Genomic DNA, 26,133 nt, shown 5'->3' with positions numbered 1-26,133 from the left:
ATGTAGTCAACATTTTTTATTTTTTTTTATCCTCACTCTAGGACATTTTTCCATTTTTTGTTCAGATAGAGTGGGAGGGAGAGAGAGAGAAAGAAACACCGACGTGAAAGGGACACATCAAATGGTTGCCTCCCGCACAACCCAACTGGGGCCGGGGACAAACTGCAACCGAGGTACGTGCCCTTAGCGGGAACCGAACCCAGGTCTCTCTGGACCGCAGGCCGATGCTCTAACCGCTGAGCCAAACTGGTCAGGGCTGTAGTCAACATTTTAAAAGAAAGATGCTAACACCTGAGGTTTGAGGAAATCTCATTTAATCCGTACAAGAACCGTGAAATAGATATCTTCTCATTTCTGAGATCCGAAGCCTGCAGGCCACAGAGATTAAATAGCTCGCCTCAGTCACAGACTCTTCGGGAGGGGACAGGGATGCTCTCAGGTTGGGTTGACTCCTCCTGCCCCATGGGACTCACACACTGGCTTTGTCTGTTTGCATCTCTCTCTGAATGTGGAAGGTCCTCGAAGGCAGGACCGCACCTTCATTGCCTGCACACCCCAGGCCCTTCCAGTGCTCGGTGGGACTCTCCAAGGCTCGGGAAAGCACGAGCACCTGCAGGAGGGATTCCCAGTGCACAGTTCGCTCAGCACATTTGCATTTCATCCTCCCGATTCTCTTCCTGCTTCCCAGGTATGGGCCCTGATGACCAATCTAGCCTTTGAGGCAGGATAGAAGCAGCTAGGAACATTCCTTGGCAAGTGGAATGGGGAAACAGACAGATAGCTGAACAAACTAGCTGAGCAATTTACAACCAGATCCAGAAGGTCACCAGGTGGAGAGCCCCCGGGCCCAGGCAACAGGCAAAACTGGTGCTGGCTTGGCCCCAGGGTAACCTCCCTCTTCTGGCGCGTCACTGGTCATGGGGTTTAGACCCCCTGACCCTTCCTCCCTAGCAACAACATCTAGACCTCAGTTGTATTTCAGGTCCGGGCCCAGAGATACAGCAGAGCCAAGTGTGCAATGCCAGGACAGGGTCCGTCAATAACTAATGACCCCCTGTCCTAGCACTGACCAATCAGGGGAGGTTACGGCCCTGAAAGGACACACCTGGAAAAGCTGATGAGTAGTCGATGGAGAGCCTCCCCTAAACTGCCAGCCTCTAAAAGCCCTCAACACAGCCCTGCTGGTGTGGCTCAGTGGTTGAGCGTCGACTCCTGCACCAAGAAGTCGGCCCACAGGCCAGTGAGTCTCGGGTTTGATTCCGGTCAAGGGCACATACCTCGGTTGCAGTTTGTCCCCAGCCCTGGTCAGGGTCATGCCGGAGGCAACCAGTCGATGTGGGTCTCTCACATTGATGTTTCTCTTTGTCTCTCTCCCCCTCCCTCCCACTCTATCTGATAAGTAGAAAAATATCCTCGAGCCCTGGCTGGTTTGGCTCAGCGGTTGGAGCGTCAGCCTAGGGTCCAGAGACCCGGGTCCCGTTCCCGCTAAGGGCACGTACCTTGGTTGCAGTTTATCCCCGGCCCTGGTTGGGTCGTGCGGGTGGCAACCACTCAATGTGTCCCTTTCACGTCGATGTTTCTGTCTCTCTCCCTCCCACTCTATCTGAACAAAAAATGGAAAAATGTCCTCAGGTGAGGAATAAAAAATAATAAAGACTCCATGGATGGATCTGGAGAACATTATGCTAAGTGAAATAAGCCAGTCATAGAAAGACAAGAAGTACCATATGATCTCATTCATCTGTGGAATTTAATGAACAAACTGAACTAATAAGCAAAATAGAGACAGACTCAGAGACAGCTATGAGGCAGACAGCTCTGGTGGGGGAGATGTTGGGGGGCGGGGGGGTGGACGGATAAGCAAACAAAAAAGAAGAAAAAGAGACTGGGGAGACAGCCAAGAAAGGAAAGCTTTTTAATTTTTTTTTCTTTGATTTTAGAGAGGAAGGGAGAGGGAGAGATAGAAACATCGATGAGAGAGACCACTGATTGGCTGCCTCTTGCATGCTCCTACTGGGGATCTGGCCCACTACCTGGGCATGTGCCGTGACTGGGAATCGAACCGGCGACCTCTTGGTGCATGGGTCCATGCTCAACCAGTGAGGCTCAACCAGTGAACCACATCAGCTGGGCAGAAAGGAAAGTTTTTTATCTTTAATACCTACAATGCACTTTCTTTCTGCTCTTTGGCCAGGAGGGTCAACAAATGACCTCACATTTTAGTAAATGGATCTAGGAGATCCTTATTTTCCTGGAATTGAAAGCAACACTCTTTGTGGGGGGAGTTGATTAACTTTATTTTTCCCTTTCCACAACCAGTTAAAAAAATACAATCAATGCAGGCACAAGGATCCAATTTATAGAGTGCGAAGTGGACCACAGCCCCACCCGGGTTTAGCATATTTACAAAGTCATGGGCATGGCTAGCAGGTATGTCGAAAAGCCAGCATTACAAAAAATACAGATGGTCTTTCTTTCCTTTACATTTCCAAATGAGAGCCCAAAACAAAGCGCGCTATTTACTATATAACTTATAAAAACGCTGTACAGGTGCACGATTATAAATATAGTGTAAAAATGGCTATTAGGGGATAGGTATCTACACAGGGGAAGGTCAGGGAAAGGGGGGCTCGGTTTGGCATCTAGCCACCACTCTCTGCCCCCAGGTTTGGTCGAAGCTCCCTCCCTCTCCAGGGGGAGCTGCAGTGAGGAGTGTGGAGGCAAATGGGTAACTACCACAGTGGGCTCCAGAAGGCACAGAAGGCATCTGGGACAGGACGGCGCACACCCTTGGACACAGACTCACACAGACCCTATTGCCATTTGATCATGGCTCTGTGGGAGGCCAGCCAGGCCCTCGTTTCCACCCTTGCAGAGAAGTTTGGAGCTTTGCAGGCACCGAGGGCAGGAAACCAAGTTCTCTCTGTGGGAATATGGGAGTATTTGGAGAGAGCATCCGATGGACGGGTGGGTGGATGGAGCTAACCATGAAAGCTGACCCACACAGTCACCTTGCACAGAGAGCAAGGAGACAAGTACTTAGAACTGTCCCATGCTTGAGTACTTCCTGGGGCTCAGGTGGTGGCAGTGGAGGGGACTCAGAAACCGAGTCCAGAAGACTCAGTGGGGATGATTTTAATCTGACACAGTAGCATTAGGCTTTAGCTATAACAGCCGAATGAAAAAGAGCCCTAGACCCTTGTAGCAGATAAACCACCTCTTCCTCAGAGCTCCCCATTGCCTGGTTCCCATCCTCCGACTGCCCGGTTCTGGAACAGGACCAAAGTGCATCCTGGATCTCTCTGTAGCTCGTGTGATTCCCATTCTGGAAACTTAAGGACACAGCAGGTAAAACACTTGGACTAGCCATACCTGCCCAGGTGAGGAGACCTTGACAGGGAATTTGGGGAGCACTTGGAAGAGCACACCTGATAGGCAGCTGCTCTTGTTTGAAGCCTGTCTTTGGTACAGAAAAAAAAAATTTTTTTTTATCCTCACCTGAGGACATTTTTGCATTCATCTTCAGATAGAGCAGGAGTGAGAGAGAGAGAAACATCAATGTGAGAGACACATTGACTAGTCGCCACTCACACGACCCCAACCGGAGCCGGGGAAAAACTGCAACCAAGGTACGTGCCCTTAGCAGGAACCGAACCCGGGACTCTCTGGTCCACAGGCTGACGCTCTAACCACTGAGCCAAACTGGCCAGGGCAGTACAGAAAAATTTGATCACAATAAGAAAAGCACGTGTGTATGTGTGCATCTTTGAGAACCTTCAATAAATTCTTCCCTTGGGACTTTCAGAAGAGGATGGTTTTGAGTCTGAAAATAAGTCCTATTGACCAACCCATTCGTGTGCAGGGATGGATGCGTGGGATCCTTTTTCTAGCCAGGCTTCATTGTCTAATTCTCTTTCTGCACCTTCCTGGGAGCAAAAGACCCAGGGAGCAGGGGCGGAGACAAAAGAACTGTGTAGGCTGATACTCGCGAAGAGGAATGAGAGTCAGAGCTGACGTGGCTGCCATTTCTCAGCACAGTGGAGAAGGGCACGCAGAACCAGGAGGGAGCCCAGGAGCCCGGGGGCCCCTCCTCCCACCTCGGGGCCGCTCCTACAAGGCTGTGCAGCTGGAGACGGTGTTTGTGTTCAGGGTGTCCATTTGGGACTTGGGGACCTCATCTGGTGCCTCTTCGACCATGACGATGTTACTGAAGGCCTCTGGGGCCTTGATGCGGATGTCCTGCTCCTCCTCCAGATTCTTGCAGCACTTGCTGCAGCGACAGCACCTGGGGCAGCAGAGCGTACAGCAGAGGCGGCAGCAGACACGGCAGCAGCAGCAGCAGTGTGTCACACAGTAGCCGGTGGCCAGGGACACCCCGAGGTCCCAGGGCTTCAGCGAGCGCATGCACACGGGCAGAAAGTTCCAGGTCTGCAGCACCTTGGGCAGCACGCGTGGGCAGCGGGACTGCAGGAGCTTGAGCACCACCACCAGCAGGATCACGAGGACGACAGGCACCCCCACGCCCACCAGCACTGGCCACCCAGCCAGCGAGAGGCCGAACACTGACAGTGGGATCATGAAGAAGAAGACGACCAGGTAGAATATGGCAAACCAGCGGTACTTAGCTGAGATGGTGCCCAGGCCCTTGGCCATGCGGATGGGCAGGCGGGCGAATGGGATTGGGTACCACAGAAAGATGCCTGTGATGTTGAAGAAAAAGTGGCACAGGGCAATCTGCAACATAAGAGATTGGATGGGTGAGTGGTCTGGCACGTGGCGGGGCTTGGGGGGGTGTCACCTAGCAGGCTTGGGCAGTAGTCACCAGCCCTCCTTGTCTCCACAGCTCAGACTAGGTGGGATCAGTATTGTCCAAGGGCCTACCATGCGTCTGGGGTTAATGGGGGTGAGGGGCTGACCAGTTGAATCACAGCAGTTTTCAGAGCCTAAGGTCCTTTAGGCAAACTAACCATGAGCATCATGAATGTGCCCACTGCCAGCCTGTGTCTGGCTGGCCTTGCTGTTTGCAGCTGAGCAGTCACGAGCTGGAGGGCAGAAGGAAAGCTTGCAGGGCAGCTGGCTTCCTCGGCTCAACACCCCACTAGGTGGGGGAGAGGGGAGACAGCGGCATCGGCTGCTGCTCTTTACTGTGGGCAAAACCACTGCTCTGTGTGGATTATTTCAATCCTCGGCCGATACCCTACGAGGTGGCTATCAATATTGTCCCCAATTGATATTGGAGAAAATTGAGGTACCATGATGTTAAGCTATTTTCCCAAAGTCAAACAGATGAGAGAAGGTGGAGGTGGCTTTGAAACCCAGGTGGCCTAGCTCCAGAGGCCACACACCATCCGGTGTCCTCCCACTAGGTGTCGGGGGGCTTTGGACCTGCCCTGTCGGGTACATTAGCCACGTGTGGTGACTGGGCACTTGAAATGTGGCTACTCAAAGACTTCGTCCAAAAGAACTTGTAAAGATTTCCATTTTTATATTGATTACATGTTGAGATGGTAATGGGTTAAATAAATACATCGTTAGAACAGATCTTCCTGTTTCTTTTCACTTTTTCGTTTTTCATTTTCACTTTTAAAAGTGTGGCTACTAAAAGATTTCAGATTATGTGGGTGACTAAACTTTATATTCTATACTTACATCCTATTTATATTGGACAGCATGGTTTTAACAGAACCTCAGGTCTTTATAATAACCCTAGTGAGATAGGGATTGTGGTTCCAACTTCTCAGATGTTTGACGGTTAGATCACCGGTCTAAGGCCACTTAGTGTGTAAATGGTCACTTAGGGTTCATATGCCAAAGGTCTTCTTGCCCAAGGTCACCTAGGTGATCCAGGCAAGGCAGGTGCCCCGATTCTTCTTAATACCAGGCCAACTTCTCCAAGAGGGGCATGGAGACAGAAGTGGGGTCTGTGCTTCCTGAGTACTCTTTCTACCTCTCTCAGGTGGCCACCCCACCTTTGCTTAAACAACTGCCCGTGATGGGAGTCTCACTACCTCTCTAAGGAGTAGACAGCTTTGACTGTTAAGTCTGTCTCCCTGTTGCTTCTCCTTCACATTCGTTTTAGACCTAACAGAGAAGAGCTGGGCTCTTGTTAGAAACCATCTGCTTGCAAGACCACGGGTAGAGTTGTATCCCACCCACAGAATCCCTGCCCCTCGCAACATTTCCTGACCTGGAGCGAGCTCCTCAGCGTGCTGCCCGGGCTGGCTAAGGCGGCCATAATGGCGGTGGTGGTGGTGCCGATGTTGGCCCCCAGCGTGAGTGGATATGCCCTCTCAATCGTTATCACACCGACACCTGGAGGGAAATACAAAGTCCATGACATCGGCCCCAGGGGGTGACAGGAGATGGTAATGGTGGCCCGAGGGAGAAACTCACCGATCAGTGGGGTCAGAGTAGACGTGAACACCGAGCTGCTCTGCACGATGAAGGTCATGCCCGCCCCCACGAGGATCGCCAGGTAGCCAGTCAGCCAGGAGAAGGGAAAAGGGAAATCTGAAGAGAGAAGGAAAAGACCCGTCATGACCCATCTCAGAAGACACAGGTTGGAGGCCTGGCTGGAACCTCCACAGGACCTGGGTGGGTAAGGGACACGAGCCAGGACACGCAACCTGCCGGGAAGGAGGGCCTCTCCCAGCTCTGGACTTGAGCTGGCTCTTGCCCAGGACCTTGCAAACATGCAATGGAAGCTTGTTCTTGCTCCCAGATCCCACTGAAGACACCAAGAAAGAAGTCAAGGGTGAAGGGTGTCTTAGCTTCTGCAGCTTTTCAAATCCAAGAGATAAACTCCATGCAGAGGCTGCTGCTGGATAAGAATCTACAGGAGCTCCCCTGAGGTGGCAACAGCGCTGCCATTCCCTAGAGAGACCTACCGGTGTTGATGGTCTTCTTGATGACAGCAGCTACTGGTCCCTCGAGCACAGAGCCCAAGACCTTGACGATCATGATCAGACAGCCACAGAGCACCAGCAGGGAGATCACCAGCAGGATGGTGCCAACGAAAAGATCCTGGAGGTTGGAATTCACAAAGATGTGCTGGCCTACAGAAACCGTGGGAAGTACTTATTAGAAGGGCATGGCGTCCCCCAAGGCCACAGATTGTTGTTTACTCCCCACCGCATCCCTTCTTTCTCCTAGAAACAGAATCTTAGTGGTTAGCCCCCAAGCCCCAGTGGCTGATGCTGCAAGTTCGACTCACACTTGGCAATATTCTCCCGGTGGGTCACGTTCTTGATGGTCCAGGTGTGGAGACCATCTGTCCAACAGAGGGAGAGGGAGGTGCAGTTCTCAACCGAGGGGACGGTGACATTCATCTGAGTCTGGATGGCAAACATGAGAAATGGTATGCATAACATTCAACTTTAGTGGGGAGTAGGGAGAGAGACCATGTGCACCTGTAAGCACAATGCATTGTTTTCTCCACAGGTCCCTCCATAAATGGGAACAGAGGCAGCCAGAGAGAAGCCAAGAGACATGAAAATAATGCCAAGTGGGAATAATGTGTCTGTGGTGTAGGATGGAGTAAAAAGCACTCCCCGTTCTACTTCATTCTGTCTGTTTGTCCAGCATTCAAGGACTTATTTCTTTATGGACTCTCATTGGCTAGTTTTGATTTTTCAGGAGACCCTAATTTTTCTTTTCCCTTCCCTTTTATTTGCCCATGTTGAATGAAAGAATTTGCTTAGAGTACAAATGCAAGAGTCCACCCACCAGCTGTCTTCTTAGAAACTTACCATGTTGCCCTGACCAGTTTGCTCAGTGGTTAGAGCGTCGGCCTGTGGTCCAGAGAGAGCCGGGTTCAGTTCCCACTAAGGGCACGTACCTTGGTTGCAGTTTGTCCCTGGCCCTAGTTGGGTCGTGCGGGAGGCAGCCACTTGATGTGTCCCTTTCACATTGATATCTCTCTCTCTCTCCCCCTCCCACTCTATCTGAACAAAAAATGGAAAATGTCCTCGGATGAGGATTAAAAAAAAAAGAAAGAAACTTACCACGTTGGTAAGAGTTTTGCACCAAATCTTGATCAGACTCTTGTTTTGAGCTGTTGCATCATTCATTGCAATTTGGCTGATAACCTTTTTATCCAGCTGAGGAAGGCAACAGACAGAAGAGAGTTAGCACATGCTCAGAGCTGACGCGGGAGAGGCATGTCGGGGCTGCTGCAAACGGGCAGGGAAGACACAGACTGTGAGGTCCTGCCGGGGTGAGCTGGGAGTCACCTATCTGCACTTGCAGGGGGAGCCCAGCACCTAGAGAGCAGGTGCTTGATAAATGAATGGTCGTGCGAGCATTCTAAAAAGCATGTAGAGCCCTGGCCAGTTTTGCTCAGTGGTTAGAGCTTCAGCCCATGGACCAACGAGACCCGGGTTCGATTCTGGCCAAGGGCACATACCCCAGTCGCAGTGCGTCCCCTGCCCTGGTCAGAGTCACATGGGAGACAACCAGGTGATGTGTCTTCTTGTATCGATGTTTCTCTCTCTTCTCTCTCTCTCCCTCCTTCCCTCCTAATCTGTCTAAAAATAAATGGAAAAATGTCCTCGGGTGAGGATGAAAAAAATAAAACTAACAAATGTGTAGATATTCCCTGGATGGCAGAGGACAAAGCAGGGGCGAGAGTGCGAGGGAAGGTCTACGCTGGCCCCTTCTCCCCAAGGCAACGTTCACAAAACCTGCTTTCATTTTGGTCCTATGGAGGCTCCTGACCAGAGGGTGAGCGGGAAGAGGGGGCAGTAGCCTTTCTTTTTGGCAGGAAGGAAGATAATACTCTCCCAGTGAGCCCGCCGGTGCTGTCAGTAGTGGGAGCAAAGGGCCCAGGTGTCCCGTGGGCAGTGCCTGAGTCTTGGGAAGTAGTCACCATCTCCCTCCGTTCCCCAACACGTTGGAGTCAAGGAAACAAAAGAGGCTCATCACTCATTTGGCGTTCCCCGGTACCACTTCCTCAGCCTTTTTCAGAAGCAGCCAGGTTACCTGGATAATTTGCTTGGTTAAGGGATCCGTGATGACTTTCAGTAGCGGCGGGGCGTCTTCTCCACTTTTGAAATGGAAGGACTCCACCACCAGGTTGGTCAGGACCTCCAGGTAATGGGTGCTGACCTCCACCGGCAGGAGGACCAGCACAGAGAGCCAGTTGAAGAAGTCGTGGACGGTGGCCCCGGCAAAAGCCCTACAGGAGGGAACCCCACCCGGCAGCCAGATTAGTCAACGAGCGGCCGGCACCAGCCAGGGAAGGTCAGTCTGTTTACATATCCCAAATGGGTGAGCGAGGTCAATCACTTTCCTCTGTGCAGGCACCTCCATAGATCACGCTTTTGTTTGTATTTCAGGGTTATCCAGAGGCAGAAATTCATGTAACAGTGAAAAGAACCCAAAGTCTGGATGAGAAAACCCTAGCTCCAGCCATGCCCCTCCACGGAGCCGGCCTCTTTGCATTTCCACAGTAATGAAACGGGCGCAGGAAGCCCACGTGGCTGCTCAAGAAGCTCGGATTAGCCGGCGCCCGGATAACGCGCAGCGGTCTCATCAGGCAGAGGCGGCGTGGGGATGTTTGCTGCCCCCAACCAGCCTGCCGGAGGTCATCTGCCTGACCCACAAAGCATGGGCATCATAGACACAGCTAAAAGCTGCTTCTCTATCTCAGTAAGTTAAAAAAAAAATGTCAGAAGAGAAGCTAGGGATTGTGCTTTACGTTCCCATTAACCTTTTGGAAGAAAAGACTTCCCTTTGCCTTGATCCAACCCACAGCGTATCTTAGGCGTCCGCAAAAGCTGCACTTTGCCTTTCACCAGCAGGCAAGTGGAGAACAAAGAAAAAGTAGCGTGTGTTGAGCTGGCCAAGAATGAAAGCTTCAGGTTATAATGATTCTGACTAACAGGACAGGAAACCCTAGCCCCGCTGGCCTGGTTTTGACTGCACCACGCTGCAGGTAAGCTTCCAGCTAGGGTTTGCATTTAAGGAGCCCAGACTGCGTCGGGCATCTTGCTAAGTCTTTTACCTGTAAGGTTGTGTTTACTCCTTTAGATAACTAGCATGGCGGTGATGCCTGTATTATCCCCATTGTGCATGTCAGGGGGTTGTTATGTATGTGACCCCTACCCTCAGCTGCACACCAGTAATAAGTGATCCAGGAATGACAAGCATCCTCTCATTGGTTATGTCAAGGTAGCTATGACAACCTGGCTAAAACCAATGGGCAACGGACTGGTTCTGAACCTCCTACCTTCTGAACACACTCCGGTCTCCTACTTGCATGAGCGCCACGAAGGTGTTGGTGATCGAGGTCCCAATGTTGGCTCCCATGACAATGGGGATGGCAGTCCGCACCGTCAGCACTGGAGTGCAGAAAGCAGTGAGTTAGCAAGCAGGGAGTTCAGGAAGGCAGCCTAGCCAGGTTCCTGATGTGAGCCAGGCGGGCTGCGCTAGCTCATCAGGGTAGAAACTCCCCAGAGCAGCAGCTCCTCCCCTCTTTGGGTTCTGCATCCTGCAGTGAATCCGAGCAAAGCTAGGGCAGTTCACCAGAGGAGTAAAAACGGGGACCAGAAAGACTTTTTAGCACATTAATTTCAGAAACTCCACAGACCCCAAGAAGCCCTTCTGAAGTGTCTTTCTGAATTGCTCAGATGCAAGGCCACCTCGAACGAGACCAGAAAACATAACAAATATGGCAAATTTCTGGCAGCACAACTTTTTGTTCTAACAAAATCAGTACGTTGCACATAAGTGTTTTAAAGAAGTAAAGCCCTTTTCTAATTTGCCCCCCACCTCGCCCCAAAAAGACTCTAGGTAACTTTAGCTACAAAGCTGGTTTGGGCTGAAAATTCGCATGTTCAAACTGTTCCCACTCAGGGAATCTCAACTATCAGTCAGGTTGAAGTTTGGAGCCGGCTCCCCGAGCTTGGCTGCCTCCTACGAACGTGTGATGTTACTGGGTGTCTTTCTTAGAGCTGAGCAGGGACAGACATTCTGTCTGCTGTTCAGTATAGCAGCTGCTAGCCACCGACGACTACTGACCCTCTAAAATATAGCTAGTGCAACTGAGGGACTGGGCTTTGTATTTTAAATGAAAATCAATTCAGGTTAAATAAAATTAAATAGCCACACGTGGTGAGTGGCTGCTGGACTGGACAGCGCAGCTCCGGATAGTTCAGCGTCACGGTCTTCGGCCAGACTCGGCTGTGGAGGTAGAAATGGGAAGCTGTCTGTGGATCAGAGTGGAGCACGCCCTAGTTGGACGGGGTGGGGAGATAATGGTGACAGGCCTGGACACAATAAATGCCAGGCTCCTGGCCGCAAAGGGATACACCCGGAATACGTCTGGGCTCACGGAAGCCTGGACTCACGTGAGGAGGCCACCATGCTGACGATGATGGACGTGGAGGTGCTCGAGCTCTGCACCATGGCCGTCACCAGCACCCCGATCATCAGCCCCGCCAGGGGGTTGGACATAATCGAGTTGTTGCTGAAGAACTTCCCGGCCATTTTTCCTGGGGGGAAACAACATGGCTACTTGATAGGTGGTTGGTGGGCACCATGTACTGGATTCTCCAGCCAGGGACAGCATCGGCTGCTGGCTGGGGAGCCCTATGGCGTCTTGCTCCCTCGTGATATTCCCTGTGCTGCCCTGATGCCGAGACATGTCCCCCCCCCCCCCAGGCCCTGTTCCTCTTGTGGCTTCATCTGACACCCTCCCATCCTTCAATCCCTGCCAGCAAGCCCCCCCAGCTGACCTTCTGATCATGAACCTGGTCGCATCTCAACACTTAACCCCATGGGTACCAGCTATCTCCGGTCCCAATTCCTATCTCCGGACGTGTCCCCAGTTCATCTGATTTATCCTCCAGGAGTGGATCTCCTCATCTTTGCACCCTCCCCCAAGCCCCTAGCCCCAGCCCCAGCCTGTAACTGAACGCTGGGAGTGTAATTTCTGAGTGTGACTCTGGGACCATCAATCCATTCCCCAATCCATTTTATAAAATAGACTGAAGTCCAGGGGGTGGAGGTGACTTGTCTAAGATATTGAGAGAGCAAAGCCCCTTACTAGTATTGCTTCGGACCAGGGGGACCAGAAGTGACCCCCAGAAAGTTAGTATGCCTCTCACACTCTCCTCCCTCATTCTCCCAGGCCGCAAAGACGAGTTGTCAAGAGAGGCACCAAGGGGTGCAGAAAGCCATGGCTTCTGCGTCACCCAGACCTGAGTTTGAATCTCATTATGCCAGTTACAGGCTGTGAGCCTGAGGGTCTGTCTCTTTGGGCCTTGGTCCTCTCCTCTGTAAGTGGAAGGGCTTTGGGAAGGAACGTTTAAGACAGTGCCCCCGAAAATGCCCGTATCCAGGAGGCACTCAAAGTGCTAGCTGTCAGTGTCGTTACCCATTTTGGGTAGAGGTAACCAAGCACATGGTGATGTCACACTGCACGGCCATGCTCAGCCCTGGATGGAGACTCCCCCAGGCCGGGGACTCCTGACTTCCCCAGCAAAGGCTCCGCTTTGATGTCCGTAATTGCTCTGGACTAAGAAGATTCTTATCCAACTCCACTCAGATGAGAGGCCCAAAGAAAGGAGGGATCCATCAGATAAACCGACGCCAAAGGGCTTCCTGTCCAGGGTCTGGGGACAAACACAAGGGGCTGGATGCTTGGAACTGGCTCTAGCCCTGGCTCCCGGCCTAAGCCCCCTAAGCCAGTCAGACTTTTATGGGCCTCGATTTTCTCCTCTGTAAAATGGGCGGTCTGAGGTGGTTTCCAGTCCTAAAATGCAGCTGGAGAGGGCTTGCTGAGTGGCGAGGGTCTGAACCAAATGAGAACACCCCTGTCCCCAGCCCTTCGACCCATTCATCTGTACCTCCAACCAGCTGGAAGGCGCTGCTGAGCACATCCAAGGAGCACACGAACAAGTAGAGGAACCCCAGGAGCAGAGCGAACTTCCCGAGTCCTTGGAAGATACACAGAATCTTCCCTTTGGTGTCTCTCTCTGGGGGAGCAGAAAGGGCACAAAGGCTTTCAGTGTCTGGAACCCCGAGGAGTGTGGCAATGAGCTCAGAACCGCCCCCCTCACCCCCAGCCAGTGAGCTCTTACCGACAAAGGCCCAGAGAGGGTAGGCACCTGTGGCTGCAGTCTCAAAGCAATTACCACCATAGCCCACTTAGCTGGAGCCCGTGGTGAAGTGTCTCTACAGGATTTGCACTGGGGAGGAGGGGTTCAGTGCAGCCTGGGGACAAGCAAACCAGGCTCCATGCCCTGCTGCCCTGGTGTCACTGAGCGAGGCAGTGAAGAGCACTTACCATCTGCTAAGTGTGGGGTCAGAGATAATGGCTCTTCTAAGCACCTTCTGAACAGCACAGACTATTTTCTAGAATGTGGCTGCAAGGTAGCAATCACAGCCTCCATTTGGGGAGGGCCTGGGCAGGGCTACATCCTTGACGGCTATTTTCTCCACTATTAAAGTGGCTCTCACCTCCTCCCCCCTGCACCGGGAAAAGCGTGTAGTCTTTGCTTGCCCTGCTATTCTGGCTGTAGTGTCTGTTTTCCAAAAGCCTTCTCCGATGCCTGCATACAGGTGAGGAGGCCCCCACCCCCACCCAGCTCTCAGAGCAGGGGACTTAACTGTTCACGGCTGCAGCCCCAGCACCACGACAGTACCCGGGACCTGGTCAGCAAGCAATGGGTTCTTTATTATGGAACAGCACGTGTCTGGCCTGCCTATACCCCCAGCAGTGATACATTTACTGAATGAATGAAAGTACAGCTGTGGCCAGTTTGGCTCAGTGGTTGGAGCATTGGCCTGCAGACCAGAGAGTCCTGGGTTTGGTTCCCGCGAGGGGCACGTACCAAAAAAAGAAAAAAAAAGTACAAACGATTCCCCAGTCATCACGCCGTGCTTTGCCTCCAGGCCTCCTAGACTGTTGGGTGACAACCCTGGCCAGGACCTTTGCTCAAAGGGCACCAGGACAATGGGGAGGGAGGTGATACCGAAATGGTGGTGAGCTCACTCCATTGCCATCTCATTCTTACCTGACCATTTGATCCCCTTGTGCTTAAACTCAGGCAGGTCCCAGGGGTCTTCCACGCCTGTGGGCTCCTCTATCAGTGTGGCAATGGACTGGGATGGCAGCAGTTCAATCTTGGTTACAGGAGTCCTGGTGCCATCTGGCCAAACAAACAACAAAGGCCAAGAGAAATGAGGAGTCGGCTCCATGTCTCCTGGGGCCCACAGGAGGCCTGTCGGGGCTGGATGAGCGGCCTTACCTTTGTCAGGCTCCTTGTCTTTCTCCACCGTGGAGATCCCTTCGATGTATTTACCTGGGTTGGGATGGGCATTTTCCACCTCAGGCCAAGGAGCCATGGTCTGTGGATGGGAAAACAGAGCTTAAAGCAGCGGCCACAGGAAGGAGGTGCACTTGGTCATCATGACAGGGAGAGCCAGTAGCTGTGAGATTTGGGGGAGTGGGGGAGTGTGGTGCTTAGTCCTTCTAAGTGTGGGCTCCTAAGTACCACATTACCCTCCTCTGTAGGCCTCCTTCAACCACTCACCCAGGCTGTCATGAAACCAACCACTTCTTCATGTTCTTTCACGCTAGCCTCAAATCTCTATTCTGGTCGATCCCCCTTTGATTTCCCTGACTTCTGTCTTGTCCTCTGTCTTGGCTGTCCCCTTCATCGACTCACCATATGCCAAGTCCTCACAGTTCTCCCAGGGGCCCCCAGGGGACTTACCATATATGCTCACATACATTCTACCTGCTTTACCAACCATCGGGGCTTCTGTGATACACATGACACATTGGACCTGGTTCAAATCTCAGAGGTGCCCCCTGTCAGTGGCTGTGGGTTACTCAAGTCCTTCTGAACATAAAGTGTTGGCTCCCCCATGTAGTCAATGGGGATCAGTCTTTATATTTACAGGGCTATGAGATTAACGGTGATGCCGAGGACAGTGCCTGGCACGGAGCAGGCATCTAGTAAACAGTAGTAATTATTGCTATGCCACGCTGCCTGGGTAACGGCCCTTTATCAGAACCCTGTTCTTCCAGGATCGGTAGCGACTTCCTCATAACCCATTTTCCTGCAGAAGCCGTTCTCAGCCGCACGGACTGGAGTATGGCTCTGGACACCCCTGGAAGCCCACCCCTCGCGGTCGGTGTCCTTCGACACACAATGCAGTCCAGAGGACAGAAGCAAACAAGTCACAGAAGAGGAAACACAAGTGGCTACAAATTAGGAATTCAGCCTCATGAGTAACCCAAGATGTGCAAATCAAGTTCTTTTAAATCAAATTAGCAGTAGCAACTTTTTGCATAACATGCCACACTGGAGACGACGCAGTGAGATGGGCACCGCGGAGACTCTGGAAAGCTGCTGGCAAAACCCTTCTGTTTCCCCCAAACCGCTGAATTAGGGATCGAACCTTGCGCTGATCAGCTCTTTGAAGAGGGTTTCCCAGAACCTGGATCGTTCCTATTTCTTCAATGGATCTATTTCCTGTCTACCTGAATTCCAGCACTACCAAAAAAGAGGGGCTTTGTCTAGTTTGTCAGTGTCCTCGGTGGCTGCCCCCTGGCTGGCACACGGGCAGTGCCCCGTGTTTGCTGACTGAACGAACGTGATGCAGCCCAGGAAGACCTCTGCCGCACTGTCGACAGAGAGCCGACTGAGAATGGGGAGCAGCTATGGTGCATCCACAGTGCAGCAGCTCGCCAACAAAGAGGTTATGAAGAATCAGCATAAAAACAAAACAAAAAAATAGGAAAACTGTGAATAAAAGGTACTTTTCCCCGTTCACAGCATTTCGATAAGGATGTGGAAATGTTTCATGGAGTTCAGAGTAGGTGATGGAATTGGGGGATTTTATTTTCTTCCATCTGAAAATTCTAAAATTTAAGAGATGCAGAAAGGTAAGAGGTGCAGGGATACCTGTCCTGTTACTCTTACTCATATTGATAAAGCCGGTAACGAGAAGCTGATTCTGGGAATCCCCCTCATGAGGGGTTTCCTGCACAACTGCCAAGCAGGGCGAGTGATCACGGGGAACATCCCGCAGGAGGAGACACCGATGGCCAAAGGATAGAGGCTGCATCTGAGACCACTGTTCCCAGGGGGAGGCGGACCCTGGTGCCTGGAACCCCCTTCCCTGGGGAGGAACGCTGAGGACCAGCAGGAGTCCTTGGAGCCTTTGGGCCCCTCCAAAGGCTTTCTCCCAACACCACACCCCTGATCCAGCCATTCCTTTCCCTGCCTCCCCAAGGCCACACCCCAGCCTACTCTCACTACCTGGCATCCATTTTGGCGGTTCTAATGCCCAGAAAGGTGTTTCTAATGCCCAGGCACGAGATTAGGGTTATGATCACACATCTGCTCCCTTGCTTTCCACCACTCACCCCTCCAATCGAGCTGGCTATGTGGATAGTCCTTTTAGCTCAACTTCCTGCATCGACCTGTGTACCCAGTGCTGAGAGGAAATGTTGCAGGCTAAGGAGAGGAAACTTCTTGACTCTTCTCAGACCTGGGTAACAGGGAAATGTAGGCCAGCTGGCAGTCACCCAACCCCTACACTCGACATTGTTTGGGCCACTCCAACCTGAACCTGTTCCCGAGGCCGCCTGTGCTCAGCCCACGGACATCAGAAGAGGCAGGGAGGAGGCACGACGCAGTGTCCTGTAGACAGACCAAGACACCCCCACACGTTCTCCCTCGTGGCGGTGGGCTCCGCCAGCACAGGGAAGATGACCTCTGTGGCCCCGGCCTGCAGGACCCTTAGCAGCACACATGGCTGTTGAGTGCACTGTGCTGGCACTACTGTAAGCCTTGTGCACAAATTCACCCGTGCCTCTCACACGCACTCCGTGCATTTCTGTAAGTTTACTGCAAATGTTTTTGAGGTACCAGTGTCAGGGGGGAACCAGGGCACAGAGGACCTAACTGCACACTTGCCTTCAGAGACCACTTGGACTTCCACTGTCCAATATGCTCAAGGAAATATTTTCTCATACTTTGAAAAAATGACCAAGACTTCAGAAATTCCCAAGAGGGTGATGGCTACTTTTTTTTTTAGCTTCCTTTAGCCATCACAAAGCAAACTAGTCCCCGAGGTCATGGTAGTGGGGGGGAGGGGGCAGTGGGGGACAGGAGACAGGAAAACAATTGGTCAGGGTTTTGCATTGCTGAATGGCTTTAGCTTAGACTTTTGAGATGCACTAACAGGATTTTAATAGACATTTACCCTCTCTTTGAACTAGGGCTCCATTACCATACTACCTTCCCAGGGCACCTTTAATTTGTGTTTATGATATTTTAAATGCATCCTGTAATTAACTTATAACTCTATCAATTATTTTGTATTGCATTGGGGAGTTAGAGGGCTAATTTATAAAAAATAAACACATATCCACCCTTTTGCAGCCCTCTTTTTGTGATCTGGCATTTTTAAAATTCATTGGGATGAATTAACTCCGCTGGGATGCCTGATTACTCCCTGCTGATACGCCATTCAGACCCCAGGGTGGAGGTGGGAGGAGGTCGGTGGGGAAGGTGCTGCTTTCTTCCCTAAATTGAACTCAGGCTATTTTTGTCAACTTTGTGTCTAACAGCAATAATCTAGACATCCTCCCACCACTGGGGACTTCTTTTAATGAGATGGTTGAGCAATTCAGGGAGGATTTTGGAGGCATGCCCTTCTTGCTACCAGATCGTTACCAGCTGGTTGGCTGGCACGGGAGAGGCTCAAACACTCTAACCATCTGAAACAATGGTCTCTTAAGAGACACAGCTTTGCAAGAACACACAGCAAAGAACAAGGTTAATGAACTCAGAAATCTCTTGGTGAACGTAATAAACAGGGAGGGACACAGGATTCCAAGTGATGAAATCCGTAAGCTGCCCCCATCAGATGTTTGAGAAAGCTGCCTCCTTGCTGAGGAGAGAATCGAACTCTGTTCACCTCAGTGCCAGCCGCCCATGGCAGGCATCTGCCCCAGGGGATCTAAAGACTGATTTAACTCCATTCCATGAGCTGCCCTCTTTCTGGCCTGGAGAGTCCTTGGTCCCCCCAAAGCTGCACCTGTGCACATCACCTGGTAAGCCACTCCCCAACCACCTGGCCTGGTATCCTCCAAACACTGAAAAATTGTGGGCTGTTCTCCCAGGACAAGCTGGCGGACAGGCCAGCCCTTTGCTGAATCAGGCCACCTGCCCTGATGAACAAGTTAGGACTGTATCTTGCAGTCACTTTAGATAAAGAACAACTTAGCAGTGGAAGTCATGCTGGGTGGGGGTGGGAGTATGCAGCACTGGACAGCCTCACGAACCTAGAATTTTCAGCTCAGACAAATCACAGGTGATTGTTCTTGTAAAGAGCGGAAAGCTGAGGCCCAGGGGCTCAAAGACCTGCCTTGGGTCACACAGCAAATTATTGACTAAAAAGGGCACCTGGATTACCCTCCCGATTCCTACATGGTACTTCCATTCCTCTCATTTTTTCCTCCCAAAACTAAGAATCCTAAAACATCTATTATTTTATAATCCGCAAGAGTGGCTCATTAATACCACTGCCAGTAGCAATAGTGTACTCATGGGAGTTGTAATAATAGCTATAGCAGTAATATTAAAACAAAACTAAAAATTTGGAGGTTTATTATCATTTTGTTTTCTTCCGCAGCCCCTAGCCAGCCAATTTCCCTGAGGTCATCATGGAGGGCTATCTACAAGAGTGAAGTCAATTAAGGCTCTTTCTAGAGTGAGGTGGGAGCGGCAGCTCCTGCCCGGCGGCAGCGGTACTCACCACGCTCCCCGCGCAGGTAATGGACCGGAGGAGGCACCCAGGTGCAGCCAGCGGCCCGGGGAATATATAGCCAAGGTGTTGCGCAAAGAGGCCGGCGGCGGGGGCTAGCACCACGCCCCCCGCACATTCCAGGACCGCCTGCCGGCGCCAGGGCACTGCCTACCTGCCGGCTAATGAGCCCATCGTGACCTCGCCCGCTGCGCCGAGGACAGGCGGCCGGGCGTCGGGGAGAATCTCAGCCCTTCCCCGGCGGCCTCCAGGCAGCGAGCGTGCCCGCGCCCCGTGCGCCCTGGCCCCGGGCTGGCGCGCTCTCCTCCGCCTCCACGCCGCCGGCAAAAGATCCGGAGCGCAGACGCTAGTGGGGCTCCCCAGTTCCCACCTTCCCCTCCCCAAGAACCTGAATCTTCTAGTTTAGCTGCCCCGGAGAGGAAGACAAACCCCAGCTGGAAAACCCAGGGACAAAACCTTTCAAAACAAAGCCAGGATTGTTCAGCCTTACCAGGCTGTGGGAAACTTTCAGCTTCAGGAGCCTGGACTGAGCGGTAGACACTTGGGAGCCCCGGGTCTGCGGCAGGACATGGCTGGGTGGGGCAGGCTGGGGAAGCAAACCCTGGGTCTGTTTCACCTTCTGCGCTGCCCTGTAGGGCCACACAGCTTTTTCCATCCTGATTGGGAGAAGACTGCCCAGGGGGAGCCCATCACCACGCTCATCGGAACAGCAACCGGGTTCTGTCCCAGGCAGACACAAACGCTGCCTTCCCTGGGCTCGGGGCAGCAACCTTTCTGGTTGAGGGCTTAGAGAGGCGCAGGAGCATGACATAGGACTACTAGGGATTTGCCGGGCTAGGCTCAAACCTGGATCTTATTCCAAAATGTAGGTCTTATTCCCTCTTCAGAAGGGTCCTGGTTGTATAGCTGAGGAAAGTGAAGCTTAGCAGCTGACTAGTTGACCAGCTGCCCACAGCTAATATGTAGTGGAACTAGGCTGGTTTCATTCCAAAGCCAAGAGCTCCCTCTCCACCATCCGGGAAGAAGTCAGGAGCGCTGCTTCCAGGAACCTGCAGAGCCAGAGCCAGAACCTCCCTGCGGCTGAGCAGTCGGTGGTTACCCTGCTAACACGGGTGTCACGCTGCCTGAGATCAGTCCCGTTTGCCCCTGGCGTCCCCTGCCTCCAGTCACTCCTGTGTAAAATGGAAATAATGGTCCCTACCAGAGTCAAATGAGCTAAAATATTTATAGCACATAGAACAGTACCCGGCACATGATGGGTGCTCAGTGTTAACCATTACAGTTTTCACTGGGAACCTCTGATGTTGGGAGGTGAATGGAAGCTTTGATTAGGCTCATCTAGAACCTTGAGGTCATTATTCCACAGCCTCAGCTGCTGGTCACATTGGCCCAGAGGCCAGGACATACTGCTTGGAGGATGGGCATTAGAAATCAATTATTCTTATTGTAGGGATAATAGTTTTGCTTGTGGGTGTTAGACTTAACAGCCAGCCCTTGGAGACAGTAATCCACCACTGTCATTCACTGAGCGAAGCGTCACCTCCAGCCCTGGGCGAGTGGGCTGCAGACACCAGCTCAAGGGTTCCAGAGCCCACCTCCACTGCACATTCACTCAGACACTCTGGCCGTAGCTGTGGGCTTCAGTGTCCGTCAGGACCTAACTGCCTTCACATCTCCCAACACGGAGCTAATAGATCAGCATTTTTAAAAACTTGGAAAGAAAGGTTTTTCTTTTATATTCTAATTAAAGAGGCAAAATGCTGGTTCAATCAGGAGACCTTTTTTAAAAATGTGTGTGGATTTCGGTAATGGACCGGGGCTGATGTCTGTTTGATTCTCGTTTCGGATTGCAGTTTTTGTATTACTTTTTATACAGAGTGTGGAGGAAAAGTAGATGGTGTGTGTCTGTCCAGGCTCTCTCCCTTTAGGGGAACACAGTTTGTTGCAGACAATTTTTGTCTTTGTTCCATCTCAGACACAGAACACTATCATCACTGTCAACATACAGCTTGCGTCCACACAACTGCTAAAGTACTTCCATTCACACTGTTTTTGTGTCCTATAAGGTTGAATTGACAAAATTAAATGGTATCATTAATTTGAAGTTGAGGCCCACCTAGGGGTCACCCAGTGTCTTGCCCCTGGGCTACAAAACTGTGAGCTTCCATTTCTAGAAAGTAAGATGTAGACACTCCAAGTGGGACCTGGACAGCACCCTGTAATCAGATCCATTGACATGTTGGCTGTAAAAATGTATAAATATTGATACTAAGGGGAAGAAATTTGATTTCAGGATAGGGTTTGGCAATACATGAGTATTTAAATTGCCGATTAGATGCCCTGGTCAGTTTGGCTCAGCCGTTGGAGCGTCGAGTCCCGGGTTTGGTCCCCGCTAGGGGCACGTACAAAATAAATAAATAAATAAATTACAGATTAGAGATCATGACTGCTACCTGAATGTTTACTATGTGCCAGTACCTTTCTAAACACTTTACGCATATTGTCATTAATCCTTATAATATGATAAGCTACATGTATTGGGCAAGAAACAGGCCCCCAGAGAAATTACAACTTGCCCTGGCCGGTTTGGCTCAGCGGTTAGAGCGTCGGCCTGCGGTCCTGAGAGACCCGGGTTCGGTTCCCGCTAAGGGCATGTACCTCGGTTGCAGTTTTTCCCCGGCTCTGGTCAGTCGTGCGGGTGGCAGCCACTCGATGTGTCCCTTTCACATCGATGTTTCTCTCTCTCTCTGTTCCTCTCTCTCCCTCCCACTCTACCTGAACAAAAAAAAAAGAGAAATTACAACTTACTCCAACATTACAGAACTAGTAGGTGGCAGAGTTATGATCTTAACCCAGTCACCAATTTCACCGACATAATCAGTAAAGTTTTTCACTACTTTCTTAGTTCCTTTCTCTTCTTATAGGGGTATTTGGTTGCCCAAAGGACTTGTATGAGTGGAATGAAACAGAATAGTGAACCCAGAAACATGGACATCTAACAGTATCACTGTGGAGCAGTAGGGTAAAGATAACCTTCAGTGAGTGGCTAACCAGATGGGAACAACTAAGACTTGACCCTCTGCTCCAGAGTGGGTGCACACACACAACTCTAAATATTCATAAACTCGGGGTAGGGAAAGACTTAAACAGGATCCAAAACACAGAAGAGTAAAAGGCCATCTAAAATGGAAGAAGGATCTGGAACACATAACTGATAAAAACCTTGTTCCAGAGTATGGAAAGGATGGCTACATAGTAACAAAGGGGAGGAAATCCAATTGAAAAATGGTCAAGAGACTAGACTGGTCACTTCACAATGATAGTCAATGAACCCATTAACAGGTGCTCAATATCACTATTGAGAGAAATGCAAATTAAACCACAGTGAGAGTTCAGCCCAGTATAATTAATCAATGTCACCCCAATAAATTCAATAAAAGATAAACACAATAAATCCAGTGTGTGCACATTTCCTTTCATGCATATGCCTAAGAGAAATGTACACGTGTTCACCAAAAGATGTACATGAAATGAAACAGATAAGTCCCATTTCACAACGTTAAGAAAGCCAGACAAATATAGAAATAAAATAATAAACAAAAATACAAAGAAGCCAAACAGAAGGGTTCATATTGTTTGGTTCCCCTGGTATAAAATTTCCAAATCAGCCAAAATGGAGTGTTCAGGAACACATGCTGAAGTGGTAAAACTATGAAGAAGCAAGGACTTAACACGGAGGTCAGGTGGGGGTCACTTTGCTGGGAAGGAGGGAGTAAATTTGAGGGAACATGATGGGGTTTGAGGTGTTGACAGTGCCTTTCTTGGTTATGGTTGTTTGCTTTGTAATAAATCTTTGCGATGTCCAGCACTAATCCTATGTATTTTTTTTCTATGAATATTTTACAATTAAAAGGTTTAAAAAAAATGGGTGGTACTGGGGAGCCGTGCAGGGGGGAGGAGGGTGGGCTCTGGGTTATCCCACTGAGTTTGAATTATTTTGAAGCCACTTACTGGCTGTCACATGAATATTTACCACAATGTCAGCACTTACATATGGTCTGAGGGGTCTATTTCTGTGCCTCTTCGACTGTCCAGACTTAATATTTACTATTATAAGCAGAAAACTTTCTTCCTACATAGCACTGGGCTAGGGTCTAAATAACTGGGGCCATTGGCAGTCAGCGCCCACTGTATGAGGATGCACCACATTAGGACTAAGACCACCTAGTTGGGCCATGCACAGGCCCTGGGGAGGTAACCAGTACGGACCCGACTGTCGCGGCCTGGCTGGTGGCCAGGAGTCCAGTGCGAAGAAAGGTGACTGCCATGCCGTTTGCACCCTCTGCTTCCGTCCCTCACCCCACCTTTGCTCTTGCCATGGCCTCTCCCTGGAACCTTCTCCCCGACTTTCACATGGAAGCTCCTTGTCATCAGGCCTCAGAGAGCTTCGCTGAGCCTTTCTCTGTCACCCCATTGTATTCCCATCATAGATTTATTGCATAACCTTTCCAGCAATAAGCTTCCAAATAAACTGTTTCTTCCTGGGTTGAAGGATTGGGATTTGGGGGTCCAAACTGTTCCCTCAATATTTCACTTTCAACTTAAAACATTTTTAACCAAAGGCATTTAAAGTCATTAGAATGTGTAACTTTTTATCACATTTGAAAGTAATTCTTGTCTGGCCAGTGTGGGTCAGTGGTTGAGCGTTGACCCATACACCAAGAGGTCAGCGGTTCGATTCCCGGCCAGTCCATGTTCTCTCTCATCGATGTTTCTATGTCTCTCTCCCTCTCACTTCATGTCTCCTTAAAAATCAATGAAGGGGGGACAAAAAAGTAATTCCTAGTCACATAATTAAAGTCAAAAGGTAAAATAACTTAAAATTAATCAGGAACTCACAGCTCTGAACACCATGTCGGAGGCGGGAATCTCCCCTCTGTTCTCCGTGGAGCCTGGGTCCAGTGGGCCTGTTGGAGATGCTAAAGGAAGACATGTTGAGCGAGTCCCAAGCACCCTCCTAACCCCTTCAGGGAAGCTCGTGTTCCCATTACACCCAACCTCCAAAAAAAAAAAGATAAAAGTTATAAAACCCAATATGCATGGAGCTTGATGAAACGGGGGCGTGTACGCCCTCAGGAGACAGGGTTGGCGGTGTGACTAGTGTGGAGCCGTCTTCCCCTCCGCGTGAGCTCCCAGCTGCCCAATGGTCCTTCCCCACAAGGGGATTGTATGTGGGTGTAGGGTGATGCTTATGGTGGCAAATAACTGGGAGCCACTTAAATGAATGTATAACATCTTCAACATTTGCACCTTTTCCACATTGAGAGATATTATAATGTGAGCTAAACAATGTATTTACTGCTTCATACATACATAACAAAATCTTTGTATCAAGCCAACCAGGAGCCATGGGGTACCACTTAAAAAGCAGAAAATGGCTATGGACAGAAATGCATATCCATACATACTAATTTTGAAATTAGAAAAAAAGTTTAATTCTTATCCATCCATGCATTTAGATCTGTCCTCATTAGCATGACAAGCCACCTACTCTATGTCTCAGTTTGCTCCCCTGTTAAATCGGGGCATAGACATGCCTTACCAAAGGAAAGGGCTTTGGAACTGTTACATTACAAATGTATCACACTCTATATACATATATACACATTGTTACATTAAATGTGCAGAAAACAGAGTCGTCCATTCACACTCCCAGTGACTTCTACCAAAGGTGCATTTCTCCATTGACAAGGATTAGAATTGCATTTAAAACATTTTTGTCACTTATATGTCCATTTGTTTATTTATTTACTGGGGTGACAACGATTAATAAAATTATTTAGGTTTCAGGTATACAATTCTATAATTCATCATCTGCATATTGTATTGTGTGCTCACCACCCTAAGTATATGTCCACTGGTCTACCTGGCGAACTGCTGAAATGCACAGTAAATTTAAAATAACACTCTACCCCTTTAGGTACCTACTTTCACGTGTGTAACAACCCAAGGAAGCCTGGCCAGGGCTACACTGTCCTTCCTGCAGTGCTTCCCATGTTAACCTGCCCTGTTACAGTTCCTGCCTTTGGAGGGGAGGCTGCACCAGGGGCGGGAGAAACATCCTGTCTTTGACCAGTGCTGCTGCTCTGAGATCTCACTATCAGTGCTGAGCAGAGAGTGGGGGCAGGAGTCACTCCCTCCAGGACAGGCTCCAGGCAGGGGACACACTTGGGGAAGCCAGGCACGTGGAAGATACGTGTGTGTGTGTGTGTGTGTGTGTGTGTGTGTGTTCGTGTTCTATTAGTCTGGAGAGGAAACGCCTTGTCCAGATACTGCAAGAAAAGACGTGGACAAATGCTGCCAGGTCTTTGGCATTTACTGGAGAAGCCAAACATTCAGTGTTTATCTAAAATTTAACAGTAAAAAAAATGCAGTGCCTGGCTGGGTAGCTCAGTTGGTTAGAGTGTCATATACACCAAGGTGGCAGGTTCAATCCCCAGTCAGGGCACATACAAGAATCAACCGGTGAATGCAGAAATAAGTGGAATAAAAAAATTTGATGTTTCTCTCTATCTCTCATTCTCTCTCAAATCAATTAAAAAATAATAGTAGTACTGGGCTGGCTAAGCAGCAGGTCTGTGGACACAGCTTTCACCCTGAAAGCCACGTGTGGTCTCAGCACTCCTGGCCTGTTCTCTGGGCCCCCTGGGGCGTCTTCCTGCCACTCGAATCCACTCACTCTCTGCAAAGTACCAGTAGCAGAGTCTGGAGGAGAGGACGGCGCTCTTCCCTTGGAGACTGCTGTGCACCCGCGAAGGGAGCCCAGGAGCCCAGGCTCTTGCCCAGTGCCCTACCCTGAGTCACCAGGCCTGGGCCGGCCTGCTCAGCACCCACCCTGAGTGCCAGTGGGCAAGCAGCTTGGCGCTCTCCTCGCCACAGCCCCTACAGGAAAGGGTATAAAGTGGAGAGTACCATTAAAAGCCTGAAAAGTGGCTCCAAAAATAACAGCAGAACAAAACCACTTCAAACTGTTTTTTTTAATCCTCACTTGAGGATATTTTTCTATTATCTTTAGATAGAGTGGAAAGGAGGAGAGAGAGGGAGAGAGACACATTGCCTGGCTGCCTTCCACACAACTCCAACCAGGGCCAGGAACAAACTGCAACCGAGGTACGTGCCCTTGATCGGAATTGAACCCACGACTCATTGGTCCGCGGGCCGACGTTCTAACCGCTGAGCCAAACCGGCTAGGGCAACCACTTCAGACTTTTGCATTTATTCATGAGGAGCTTCTTCAGGGCCCTGTGACAGTGTTGATAATTCTAGAATTGTTGGGTCGGGCCC

General features: G+C 50.4%; 1 protein-coding gene across 2 annotated transcripts; it reads right to left on the bottom strand.

The window, feature by feature from the left end:
- Positions 1 to 4,110: 4,110 nt before the first annotated feature.
- Positions 4,111 to 23,745, bottom strand: SLC34A2 (solute carrier family 34 member 2). Of its 2 annotated transcripts, none has more exons than XM_036276393.1 (13): positions 23,689 to 23,745; positions 14,253 to 14,352; positions 14,019 to 14,153; positions 12,849 to 12,977; positions 11,349 to 11,492; positions 10,229 to 10,340; positions 8,980 to 9,175; positions 8,004 to 8,099; positions 7,214 to 7,334; positions 6,888 to 7,055; positions 6,394 to 6,510; positions 6,188 to 6,312; positions 4,111 to 4,734 (listed from the first exon to the last, which is right to left on the bottom strand). In XM_036276393.1, the coding sequence occupies exons 1-13, from the start codon at positions 23,701 to 23,703 to the stop codon at positions 4,111 to 4,113; spliced, it is 2,082 nt and encodes a 693-aa protein (XP_036132286.1). In that variant the 5' UTR covers positions 23,704 to 23,745. The 2 variants fall into 2 exon arrangements, with proteins under 2 accessions (XP_036132286.1, XP_036132277.1); XM_036276384.1 differs by lacking the exon at positions 23,689 to 23,745 and adding an exon at positions 18,777 to 18,885.
- Positions 23,746 to 26,133: the final 2,388 nt, after the last annotated feature.

This window comes from Molossus molossus, unplaced genomic scaffold (assembly GCF_014108415.1).
Source record: "Molossus molossus isolate mMolMol1 unplaced genomic scaffold, mMolMol1.p scaffold_m16_p_1, whole genome shotgun sequence".
In the NCBI taxonomy this organism is placed as follows: domain Eukaryota; kingdom Metazoa; phylum Chordata; class Mammalia; order Chiroptera; family Molossidae; genus Molossus; species Molossus molossus.
The sequence above is the reverse complement of the archived record's forward strand: the minus strand, read 5'-3'. Positions and strand labels throughout refer to the sequence as shown.

What these genes read in the sequence shown, in the direction of transcription:
- SLC34A2 (XM_036276393.1), bottom strand. An exon ending in AGACAAGGAGCCTGACAAAG is followed by an intron (nt 14,154 to 14,252) that starts GTAAGGCCGCTC and finishes TTGTTTGGCCAG; the next exon opens with ATGGCACCAGGACTCCTGTA. An exon ending in TAACCAAGCAAATTATCCAG is followed by an intron (nt 8,100 to 8,979) that starts GTAACCTGGCTG and finishes TGCCTTCCTCAG; the next exon opens with CTGGATAAAAAGGTTATCAG.